Source organism: Rutilus rutilus (genome assembly GCF_951802725.1).
Source record: "Rutilus rutilus genome assembly, chromosome: 11".
Lineage (NCBI taxonomy): Eukaryota > Metazoa > Chordata > Actinopteri > Cypriniformes > Leuciscidae > Rutilus > Rutilus rutilus.
Window position 1 is genome coordinate 13,458,122 of NC_140216.1, and position 13,566 is coordinate 13,471,687.

The 13,566-nt window shown below is 36.8% G+C and overlaps 1 protein-coding gene across 1 annotated transcript in view; it reads left to right on the forward strand.

Annotated features, from left to right (window-relative positions):
* The first annotated feature begins 1,418 nt into the window (after positions 1–1,418).
* Positions 1,419–13,566, forward strand: part of glcci1a (glucocorticoid induced 1a) — a 39,150-nt gene continuing 27,002 nt past the window's right edge. The window contains exon 1 of the mRNA XM_084424019.1: positions 1,419–2,312. Within this exon, the coding sequence (XP_084280145.1) occupies positions 1,874–2,312 (439 nt within the window). The 5' untranslated portion in view covers positions 1,419–1,873. The remainder of the gene's footprint in view (positions 2,313–13,566) is intronic.

The following is a 13,566-nucleotide window of genomic DNA, read 5'->3' on the forward strand; positions in this document are numbered from 1 at the left end:
TTGTGTCTGCATATTAAGTTGGGATTTTTACAACACAAAAATTACACACATGACCTTAAGTGAAAGAATTGCACTTAAAATTGAGAGACGGACATTGCAGTGCTCATTATAAACATATTTTTTGGGGGGGGTGTGAACATTGCATACATCTACTGTTGTTGTTTGGTTTTAATGCATGAGGGTTTTAAGTTTTGCTCCATTTTGGGAAGCAGATATGTATTCTGAACATTGTTTGATTGCAAAAACATGCACATGGATTTTAATAGGATTTACGGTTCTGTTTGAACAGGCCACATAGTTGTTGATCTGTTTTTTCCCCCTTTCATCTGAATTTTGGTTAATGAATGGGTTTTATAGTGCGTGCTGCTATGTACACAATGCACTCAGGTTTAGCTGTGTCTCCTTTACATCCTCTGTACTTTACTTGATAGTTTATTTGCTTGATATCACATCAAATCTCACTTTTGTTTATTATATATATATATATATATATACTTTTTCTTTTCTTTTTTTTGGTCTTTGATTTGAATGGTCAGATGCAGTTATTTCATCTAAGGTTCCTCCTAATTTATCAGTCACGGACCTGTCCTTTTCAAAACACTGTACTGAAGTAATCAAAGTTTGCATTGTGCTGTCTTTGCCCTTTAAAATGTCTGTAAAATAATGTAATGTCACTTTAATGTCACCTTAACTATGGATTCCTTATTGATTCATATCTGGAACAGAATTCCTCATTGATTCTGATCCCACATGATGTTTATGCTAAATTCTGAGCATGAGCGGAATGTAATGACACCGTTTAATTAAAATCGTATTTGATTACATTGTTTTGTTGCAATTTGCTGTTTTGTATGTACATATCTTGCAAATATTATTTAGCACAAACATGATATACATTTTACTGTGTACTTATAGGTAAAACAACTATTCCAGAAAAGGCAAAACATTTAAATGTTAACAAAAATGTCACATCACTGTTTTGTCCAAAAACATTTGAAATTACTGAATTGAATAAATGACATTTCAATTAACAAATGTAATAAATGACATTTAAAATGTGACAACTTGCCCCAATTTGACATTTATTGGGGAAACTTATCCTGAGTATACTGCTCAACCTTAGAGCTAAAATTAATTAATTAATACATTTAATAAATTACATTTAGAGCCCCGGTCTCTCGTATGTCTTCTAATGCTCTTTGCATTGCTTACCGTTAAGTCCGTTACACCATCTGTGTTATCTAGTATTAATGTTTGTACTTTGTACCATTAGATTAGTCTGTCAGTTTACAGACTCAACCAATAGCAAGACAGAATCGCAAACGTTCTCAACCACAATGAGTCAATTGGCTCCTTCTGAGTCCATCATTTTCGCCAAACCAATCATTTTTTATTTTGATCTTGCGATGCACCAATCAGAGGTCGTAAGAGCGCCGGACGCTCCCGCCCACACGTCTCGATGACTGCCGCTGAAGTGCCTGTCATTTGGAGTAACACAAGGCAAAGAGGGGTGCAGAGACACACGACAGTCGGGATAACATTTCTTCAGCGTCAACTTTTTTTAGTTTTCCAGACTAGGATGAACCCCTGACACATTTTAAGGACAAGTTAGCGTCATCCAATCATCTGCATGACTAAAGGACAAAAACTTCGTTCAGGGAAGCTAACGTTACATTGCTACAATTTCAGCACACTAACCGACAAGCTGAGGCTGCGCATTCACCAACATTAAAATAAGCTTCTGCTTTTTTAACTGTTAAAAGACGTTTAATAAGAAGTTTAATTAATGACGTGAGTTTAGCTAATGAAGACTTGGGAAGGAATGTATTAGCGTATTTTTTTTAGTAAAACTACCACATAGTTAGGTTCAGTCATGTCAGCATCACCTGTGCACTCGGCTCGGGTCAAGCGCGGCAATGACGGGTCCCCCATCAACACCTCCTCCTCCTCCTCTTCAGCAGCAGCATCATCATCATCATCATCCTCCTCCGCCGGCAACACTAGCCGGTTGCAGCCCATTCGCGCCACGGTGCCCTACCAGCTCCTGCGTGGAAATCAGCAGCACAGCCCGACCCGCCCTCCCGCGTCCTCCTTCTCCTCCTCCTCCTCCTCCTCCTCCTCCATCTCAGTCGGAAGCAACACAGAACCGACCGCAGCAGCCCAGCACAGCAGCTCCAGTTCCGACAGCCCGACGCTCGCCAGTCCGGCAGGAAACGGCTCGCTGGACGGTCGGCTGATCCCGCGGCAGAGGCGCTCTCCTCCGGACCACAGGAGCTCACCCGAGCGCTGCCCTCATTCACCTGTCCTGAGAGGTAAACAACAGGCCCAAATCCTGCTTAATTTACTGCCATTCATTTTAGCATCTTCACATACGCTGCTGCTGAAGTCGTTTAATTGGGTCAGGGTGTTTATTATGTACTGTATATGAAGACAACATCCATTATTCACATAAAACTGTCACTATAGCACTATAAAACCAGGAACGCATATGCATAACACAGATATGACAGCTTTAATAAGAGTATTAGATATATTACAGTGAATACATATTTAAAATACATTTAACCCTATTAACTAAATCTGCTTATTTATTTAAGATCGAAACCAAATGCGTTTAAAGCGTTAATATATACTAATGTGCATAATCAGGGTGTTTATGCATCATGACCATGGCTGTGATTTAAAACCTAGTGAGTTGCCTAGACAGTCATCGTATATCGCGAACACGAACGTTTTTCCCGTTGTGTCATACGCGTTTTTTGAAACGCTGCGTTCGGTTCCATTCTGTTTCTGTCTTCTGCAAGAATGCGTCCCGTGTACACGCCCCCTGTGATTCCCAGAAAAGCCGTCTATGTAGTGAACTCGCTAGGTTTAGAGACACTGCCCGCACTGGTTCAGCTCCTGCTAAAGCTAGCGATCTGTAGCTTCATAAACACACGCATAACTAGCTGCTACCACTATTGCGTTCTTTCTGTGTACCCAGTCGTGAATGAATGAGCTTGCATGTCTTTCTCATGGTTGTAGTTAATTCGCTGTTGTTTATCGGGCAGGGATGGAAAGAATTACGTGGGTAATTGGAGGTTGAGTGTGTGTGTGTGTGTGTGTGTGTGTGTGAAGGCCACACAGGGGGCCTCGTCACTAACACACAACCTCAACCCTGCTGTTCTGCTTCATAACACATTATTATGAAACCTAAATGTTGCAAATTGAGCACCTAAAACCGTATTTAACGACTCGACGTGTTGCCTGTATATTTAGGATAAATAACATGTCAAATGTCCATTCATTCCCAGTAGGCCTACTGCATTTTCAGTCTTCATATTTAGGCCTACATATTTACGACACTACTAACTTTAAACCTATGGTAACTTGGTATAAGCCACCATTGTCATTAAAAAAAGATTTAACAGTAATGATGCTACAGTGGCTCCAAAATATATTTCTACCACTGATCTATGATAGAGATCAGTGATTTGGATGTTTAATTCACATTTGTTTTTTAATCCATTGCATTAACAAAATATCAAACCAAATACAATTTATATGCTTTTACAGTGATATCATATTCAGAGAGTTAGTGAGTCCAAATACTTTCTGAGGCCAATGCATATGGATGGAGATTGTGGTTACAGTATGCAATCATTTTTGTTGACATTAATCATCATGAATCACTTGACATTATTTTAATCATTGATTATGAATTGGTGTTTGTGGTAAGGCATTCCTTCTGCTGAGGCTTTGTATCAGAGATACAGGTTAATGTAATGTCCACCTTTTTTGATTATATTGTAAGGAGAATCTTAAATATTTGCCTGGCTGATGAAAGGTTATCTGTCTGTTATCATATGGAAATATGTTAAATTCAGGAAGGAGCTAGTGATGGGAGGATTGGATCATTTTACTGAATCTCTCGTTCAGTCTCGTTCATCAAAATGAACGGATCTTTATTGAAGTCATTTTGTTCATTTAAGTGGCGTTAAATGTTATATTTTCAACGGACAAAATACCTGAACACGTCCACCTACGCAATCTTGATCATATTCCGAATTAGGAAATCATTATAATGCAGCCAAATATAATTTATGAGGAACATAAATAATTACTGTACCTTCCAAGTTCTTCATTCATTTGTCACGTGACAGACACAATGAACAAATCATTCATGAATGACCCATCTCTACAAGGAGCTCTAAAGTCTTTTTAAAGGTCCCATGGCATGGATTATTTTAATATTTTATAATGTTTCCTGGGGTGCCCTTATAATGTCAGTATGTATTTTTTTTAGATCAAAAATTGTCATAATTTAGAAATAAAATGCATTTTCCTAGCCTGATTTTAGCCTCTGATTTGAACGCTCTGTATTAAGGGGCGTGTCTGCTGTGAGACTTCAGTAAACCCTCACTGCTGTGATTGGCTGACATGCTTCATATGAAATAGCTAGCATTACATGTGGAACTCTCTCGAAAACTTTTACTATTACAGCTATTATACGTTTTTACTATTACAGCTATCGAGATGAATGAATCGTGAGAAGTTTTTAAAGTATTTCGATCTATTCCCATCACATAAAAGGTTGCAGTGATGAGCATTGAGCAGATGACAGTCTGTTGATCGCGTGAATGAAGATCTTATCATTGCAACGCAGTTTCTGCTCCCCCACTAATGATTTCACCAATGCAAACATGATGAAATCATTTAAATACAGTAAGAGCTTCGTTGTGCAGTGTAACAGCGTCATTGATTTCATAACGAGTTTTGGAAAGTGTCCAGATAAACTCGCGCTGTGTGATTCACAGCTTGGGCGATTGGAAAGGGATTGTTCTTTGATCGCTTTCTGTATATGTTTTAATCACAGTTTAAATAAGATTATTTTCATCCTACTAAGAGAAATTACGTGAAGTTGATCGTTTAGTCACTGGCTTGATTTACTGATGCATAAACAGTATTGAATGATTTTGAGAGAAAGATTATCTGTCTGAACTTGAACAATTACACATCAGAAATTCACATAACCCACTGGTTCTTCAGAGGCTCAGATGAAGGAACTAAAAAAATACTTTTGTGTTCATTTGTACATCCAAACACTGAGCAACTGCCATGCTTTGCTCGTTTGCAAGCCATGATGTCTCTCGAGGAAAAACCAATATCGCGCTCGCGTAGCTCATTTTCTCATGGGCGGCCAAATTCTCTTTGCGGGCAAAGCAGAGAAAGGGGAGGTAACCTTTCCCCTTATGACGACATAAGGGGAAGATTCCAGATTCGCCCGTCTGAGCTTTCATTTTCTCAAAGGCGAAGCAGGATACCCAGGGTTTGATTTACACCACCTATCACAATTTCTAGCCACTGGGGGACCATAGGCAGGCTAGGGGAACTCATATTAATGTTAAAAAAACCTCATAAAGTGAAATTTTCATGCCATGGGACCTTTAAATGTTTGTTTTAGCCAAGAAAGAAAACTTTGGTTTAGACATTGAACAAGCATTGGAAAGCATCTTCTGCCATTTGAAGTTTGAATTTCAGTTTGAAATTCTCACTGTATTTTTCTGCAGTGTGCAAAAAAACATAGGCTATATTTGCTTATTAATAGATTTGTAAATAACAAAAAAATGACAAATATAATATTAATTAACTAGACATTGTTTTTATTATTATAGTAAGCAATTTGTAATGTGTATTACTGCACAAAGTTGGACATCATATGGATATTATTATTAATTTGTAATATTCAGCATCCAGATTTTAAGTTAATCTTGTATGTATTTATTTAAAGGAAAGTGCATTTAATTTAAACGTTGTGTGTGATTGTTAATGTTAAAACACTGTATCATATCCCAGCTTTCTATACAGCCAATTCAAAATACTTTTAGTTCAAATAGTTGAAATGAAGTATATCGTGTCACACTGCTGACACTGCTTGATGTCATATCAGCTACCTACTGACAGAAATTTTGTCTAGCATACAGTTGTTGTTTTTTATTACAGAAATCATCAAAGATTCTGTGGCCTTGAATTCTTGAGCGTTTTATCATGAGTTAAATGAACAGTCAGATATTTTTAGAAGTGAAACTCTTGTTTCAGACATGCTGTCTCTGAGCTCTTATAATTCAGTGTCATGTTAAGCACTATTCATTTGATGTACTGCGAGTGTAGACTGAGTTCAGTGTTTCCCACAGGATTTTAAAGAGACTATAGGGGGCGGACCCCTCATCAATTATTATTATTATTATCATTATTATTATCCCCAAGATACTTGTATGAGATGGGCTAAACCAGTGGTCACCAACCTTTTCAAGCCTAAGATCACATCCAAAGTCCAAATGTAAACCAAGATCTACTACCACTTGCATAAAATTATGAAAAACCAAGGCCACAATGTAGTTCTACTTTGACATTCTTTGTTGCCTGTTAGTCACTAGCAAAATATTTATTTAACTATACAAATAGTATATAACTATACAAACTGTCAACTATAATTCAACATTTGCGGAGGTGCGCGCGCGGCAAAAATGACGTCATTGTAACAGCGCGCGCGCATCCGAAGATGCACGACTTTGAGCCGAATCTGCCCGAGCAGACGGATATTAGTATATCTCATCACACCGGCACCCAGTTTGCGCGTCTAAATCAGTTGTATGGTCTGGTTTTCAGTCTAAATCAGTTGTATGGTCTGGTTTTCAGTCTAAAACAGTTGCGTCAAGTATAAATGCCTCGTCTGTTTGGGGAGGTGCGCGCGCAGTCAGCGGAGGCTCGCGCTGCGGTGCCAGGCGAAAGTATAAACAAGGCTTAAGTCAGCGGTTGTTTTACAGACATTATATGTAAACTATAGGCTATTTGATTGGACAGATATACCCCTCTCTCTCCCCTTGACACCATTTACTACACACAATAGGCTCACACATGGTGCATTTTAAATTAATAAATAATAATGAATAAAAATATTGTTTTTTTTTTTCCTCTGATTTGAAAACTCTTCGCGATCGACTTAAAATGCTTCCAAGATCGACTTGTCGACCGCGATCGACGGGTTGGTGACTCCTGGGCTAAACCATTTAGCTTTAATTTTAGTGAAAATCTGGAGTTTCTGTGAAAACAGGTTTACAATTGAATTGCCTCTTATTACAAATCTAGTGAAACTCGACTTGCGTATGACTGTTAGCGGAAGCCAGTGATTATAGATAATAAAGTTATGAATATGGAAATTTTTCTTACTAAAATGCATCGCTTCTCTTCAGAAGGCTTTTATTAACACGCTGGAGTCTTATATGGATTACTTGTATTATGATGGATGGATGTGCTTTTTGGGGCTTCAAAATCTGGTACCATTCACTTCCATGATAAAAGAGCCAGGATATAATGTGTATGGCTGAAAAAAGAATGTCATATACACTTATGATGGCTTGAGGGTGAGTAAATTGTGGTATAATTTTCATTTCTGGGTGAGCTAACTGTTCCCAAATGCGTGCTAAACTCTCAGCACATGCATAGATGTAGTTCGCTGGATTCACTGTGAACTGAGTGGACTCAGCATAACAGACTAGGGCTGCAAATACTAATCGCTAAAATCGATTACTATTGATAATGAAAATAATCGACAACGAATTTGATTTTCGATTAGTCGCGTCTGCACGCTGTGCTCGGAAACCATCAGCCAGTCACGCCGCTTTACATTAGCAAAATTCTAATGGACAAAACGCATATGGAAAATAGCGGAAGACAAGCGGAAGCTGAAGCGGAAGCTGCGCTAAAGGTACATGATTTAAGTTGTCCAAAACATAAGAATGTGTAAGCCCGCGCTCAATCGGCCCAATGGAGGCATCCGGTCAGCTTCTCTGCGTGTTACTGTCTTTTCTCATGACAAAGTATTTTTGATTAAATGCAATACATTTTCTCATATGTATTTTCTCGTTATTTCATCAGACTCCATAAATGAAAAGGTTTTAATTATATCTGTGCATCATTAAAAGTGAGCAAATGTTTGACTATTCTTTTTTTTTTAACTCTTTATTGAAAATAATGCCAGAGTCCATAGAATAAAATCAAATGTTTATAATTTATTATGTCAGGTAAATGTCTCATGCCAATTACATAATCAATTCAAAGATAATCAGTTCAAAATGCTCTGGAATAAAGAGAAGAGATGCGAACCCGATATTAGGAAATACATGATGCTGAGAGTCCCGGCGGCTCTCCGCATCACGGGCTGATCTAAGGTACAGAATCGTGCTGATCCTCTAGTTGCATTTCATTATATAGACAGAAACTTCTTTCACATGGAAACATCTGCTAACAATGGGAAATTACATTCAGAGTTGACACCTTTTGGGAGTAGGAGACCATTTGCCTAGAGACCACTTTCCTTTGTGTGCCAGTTATCTCTAAACTCTTAAAAACATTATTACCTTTTGTTTTACTTGTTTGGGAATGAGACTTTTGTACCAGTCGCACTGAGACATTTCAAGTGATATCAAACATATAATACTCAAAGATAATTATTCACATTAAATGGATTTTTGAGTGATTTTCATGTGATCTCAGCTTGAGAGAGGGGGAGTGGGGGAAGAGATGTATTCTGAGGTGAGACTTTACGTCTCAAATGGTGATGCTAACTTAACAAGAGTGAGCTCAAATGTTTGTTCTGTCAGAGAGTAGCTCTCTCTTCCAGTTTTTCCAGTCTTACAAATGCTTTATATTTATAAGAGCTTCAAACGAATGCAAGCTATTACCGCGTTTTTCCCTGTCGTGCTGCTTTGACAGATGCTGGTGCTTTCCTCAGCGCATAACTTACATTTTAGGTTATATCCTTATCTGTAAAAGTCCCACAAGCATTTCCATTTTGCATATTCTGACAAGTGAGTCTTGTTAAAACCTCACTGACGTGAAATGAACGAGCCCGTCAAACAGACAATGGAATAGGAGCTCTGGCGCAATGGCGCAAAACACATTGTTGGAGACCTTATATGATATTAGGTGAAGTTGAAAAATATTTTCGGTTCATTGTGAAAATGTGGCAGGACAGATTAGATTATTGCGGGCTGCCAGAATCTACATAATTAATGGGAAACACTGGAGTTAATGTATCGGAGAAATACATTCGGGTACTTCTGTTGTGCTTAGTACGTTTTTGTCTTGTTCTCTAAGACAGCTGTATTTTTGGCCGTGACTTTGTGTTCATATATGTGAGCATTAGAGTGCTGTTGAAGTGCAGCTTCTGGGTGGATGTGTGATAACAGGCCTGAGAGCAGCATTATGACATAATCACAAAAAAACACACTTTCTCTCACTTCTCTTCTCTACAACAACATATGATAGACTTATTTGAAATTGATTACAGTACGTGAAAATAGCAAAAGGTGAAGGATATAGGGCCTAGCTACTATCTATTTCCCATGTTGACCTTTGTAATGTATCTGTGCCAAAAAGAACTAGCACGTAATTGTAATGTCCTGAAAGGCTAACAATCATGTATAACATATTATTTATAGCAAAATGCAATGCAATGTTTTCTTGTTTATTTTAAGTACAGGACATATATCAAAAGAAACCCCACAGCAATTCAGGGATGTTTACCATTTTGTCGTGCTCTACAGTGAGTGTTGTGGTGTGAAATTGTTGTATGAACAGCATGACTTGTTCACAATAGTTTACAAATGTAACACCAATGTAATGTAGGGTTGTGCAGATAGATGTTGATATCTTGTGTCGAAGAAAGCCAGAGATATCGTCGAAAGCATCAGCTATCGACGATATCAAGAGGATTTGGCATTTCCAATTAATGTACTAAATCATTATTATGATTATTATTGTTAGGCTACTATTATTATTAAATTAATATCACAATTCATTTGCTCCGCCATAATTTCATAGTGAATCACACCGATGCTATGTGATAATAAAAGCTTAGATAAATTAGCTTACTCCTCATTGAAAAGGATTTAAAAACATGTAGGTCTATTATACAATTAATTATATAATTAAAATTATGTAACACCAATCTAATAGGTCCGAACACTGCAATAATCAGTCATCAATGAAAATTAAGAGCAGCTTTATTTCAAACACAAACTTGTTAAACACAAAATAATTATCTTTAAAAAAAATTCACTAACGCATGTGCCACAAGATAAATATTAAGAAAATAAAGTTAGACCGTTATATACCGTTATCTTATCAGCATATGTTGAAGTAGATTCATCTCTCTGTGTTTGATGAAGAAAGCTCTGTCAATTTTTAATTTCATTTTCTGTAGTGAATAATTGACTGGGGTTTGGGACTCCTTTGCCGACTTATCTTTTGCACAAAGTTTGCATATTGCTTGTGTGATTATCCACTGACTCACCTTCATGGTGTAAAACTGAAATGTTTCCAATATTGCGACGTGACATTTTTTTCTCTATCACCAACTACTACTTCTTGGCTTACAAAATGATTTTGTTCACGTCATTTTCTTGTGATAAAAGTAAGTAAATGATTAAACGAATGAGTAAATAAACAAGTAAATGAATGATCAAATTAATGAGCCTAAGTAAAAAAGAAAGCACCCACCCCCAACCCGACAAATATCTAGTGTATCAGCGATCTCACACGTTGATGATAGGACGATTTTACGATGAGGAGTATCGCCCAATGCATGTTTTTTACACATGATGGTTTGGTGTGTTTATTTGAAATCTTTGAGCGTTGAGGTACCAAACAATTATCAGTAATATAATGGTAATTCTGTAGATGGTAGATCAATATCTGATTATGGTTTTCAATCTGCTATATATATAGCCTAGTTCAGTGTGAAAATATCTCTGGCTTTGGGTGTTTCAACATTAAATTGGAGACTGACTTGCTTCTTGCCCTGACTTCAGTTCTTATTTGCATTAATTATTAATTAAGGACTATTTCTGGAATACAAGTGATTTTGCACCATAGAACATTTTGCAGCATCATCAGAGAAGACTGTTCCTTCTTTTAGCACATTTACTTTTAGTACAGTGGCTTTCAACCACATTTCTACCATGTTGTACAGATATAGGCCTAGCTGAAGTTGTTTTTCCTCTTTGTTTGCAACTTGTATTCTCGGTTTTGTTTTTATTAATACACCTTGACAGCTGTAAACTATTAATACAATGGCCAAGGGAGTGATGACAAAATTGACATCTTTCTCTCTTCTGACAGCTGTAATCAATCTCTCTTTGGAAAGTTGTGGAAACATTTTATTTTTTATTTTGCTTTAATAGCAAATGCAAATACAAAAATTATATTTGCTGTCATCTCCCATTCACCGCTTTAGAAGTTTTCCCAAGCAGGGCCGTGCAGAGACCTCTGGAGGGGCAGGTGCTCAAAGTATAAAAGGGGGGCACACGGAACAAGGCTTTAAATGGGGCTGTGTTTTTCCTGGCTTAAAATGAGGCGGAGGTGGTAAAATCCTAATAATGTATTTTAATAATAAGATAATAAAATGTGTATTTTTTTGTAGATCATCATATAGCCTAATGTGTTTCCCACATCATTTTTGTGGGTGGAGCTTGGTACCTCTAGGGGGGTCCGGGGGCATGCCCCCCCGTAAGAAAATTTTGTACATTTTAAAGATAAATTCATTAATCTGGTGCACTTTGAGTCACCCGAATCTGCCCGAATCCACTGTTAAAAATAAATAATCCACCTGCAAACCGCCCATATTCTTTGATTTAGATATCTGCATCTGATCATCACATTACAATTATTCAAATTCTTAGTGTTAAGCATGATAGTATGGTAACATATCACACTGAAGTAGGCTGATTTAAAATGAACATTTATATACAATAAAAGTTCTTCTTTCGGCAAAATTACATTTCCTTAATAGCCTAAACAGAGGCTTTTCTCCCTTCAAACTTAAATTGTCAATGTTTCATTACATCACTGTTTGAAATCTCTAATTTTTTGTATCTTTTATAAAGGGCATCTTTCCCCTAATTTTATTAAATGTATGCTCCAACATTCATTTCAAATTCTTAAATTTGATCAATATATTATAGTTATTATATTATAGTTACCAATCACATTAAATAATTTACATTGAAAAATTATAACTGTATTAAATTATATTATTTTAAATATTTTTGAATATAAAAAAATAAGGAATGTTGAAAAGATGATACTTTATGAAACTAAACCGCCAGTAGGAGGCGGCAGGCGACCGTTTTAATGAGCGAGTCATTGAGTCATTCATTCAAATGATTCGTTCAATCGGCTGATTTATTCAGAATGAGGCAGTTTATGAATGGGTAATTGAATCTTTGACTCAACCGATTCGTTCAAAATGCTGAATCATTCAGTAATGCAAGTGTTGCTGTGAGATGCGCGATGATTCTGCGGTGATATTTGTTTGGAACTATTTTCGCTGCTGAAACAGAACAAAAACAGTCATTGCGTCTAAAATGTAAGTGACTTAATTTTAACTATTTGTTTATTGACCTGTTATGAAATCAGTCTCGGTTTTCTTGATGGCATTCAGGAAAACAGTTACTTCTACAGCCTACACACTGCAATATAAACAACATCTCTGCATGCTCTCTTCACATCGTCCTTGTAAAATAATAATAATAAGTAAACAAACATCAAAATCACTTCGCTGAAAATGAAACGCCACTTACCAGCAGCCGCAGATTTTAAGATATCTTCTGGTAGTGCGTGTAGCCGCGCGAAATTAAAGAATGTGCGTGCAGCGTGAGGAATCGTTCCGGATGAGTTCGTCAGGTGAAAGGTCATCATGTGGATCATTTCATTTACGGCTAAATTATTATTTATTAATTTTACTAATAGTTAGGTTGGGCAGGCATCCACAAAAGGGCCTTTAATTACAAAAAAGGAGAGGAAATTTTGCCTTGACAAAAGGGCACTTTGGGCACCAAGGGGCAAAGGGGCAGGTGCTCGAGCACCCAACGCCCCCCCCTCTGCACGTGCCTGTTCCCAAGTATGATGATTTGCGCTTCTGAAAACCCTGGAAATGTGAAAATGGTCCATTGCCACCCAGCCTATAAAAAAAAGCATTGCAAAAAGCCCTGTTTATTGTTGACCTTACATTATGAATATTCAGAGATTGTTACTGCAAATTTTTTAAATACTTTTTAAATTGCAAATTATTTTATCAAAGTTTGTGTAAAATCTGATGATCATGTTCTCAAGCATAATTTGGGATGATCCAAAGAGCATTAAGCTTCAATAGAAGTATAACATCTGACCGTCTGTACAAAGTTTGAATGGTCAATGCCACAAATTTGATTAGTGACCAAGAAATAGTGCAGAATCCTAATTATTACTTACTAACACACTTTACTATAAGGTTTCATGAACTTAAAATGAACAATAATTTGATAACACTTTGCAGTAAGGTTTCATTTGTTAGCATTAGTTAACATGAACTAATATGAACTGCACTTCTACAGCATTTATTAATCTTTGTTAATGTTAATTTCAACATTTACTAATACATTATTCAAATCAAAAGTTGTATTTGTTAACATTAGTTAATGCACTGTGATGTAACACAAACAACAAACAGCTGTATTTTTTATTAACTAACATTAACAAAGATTA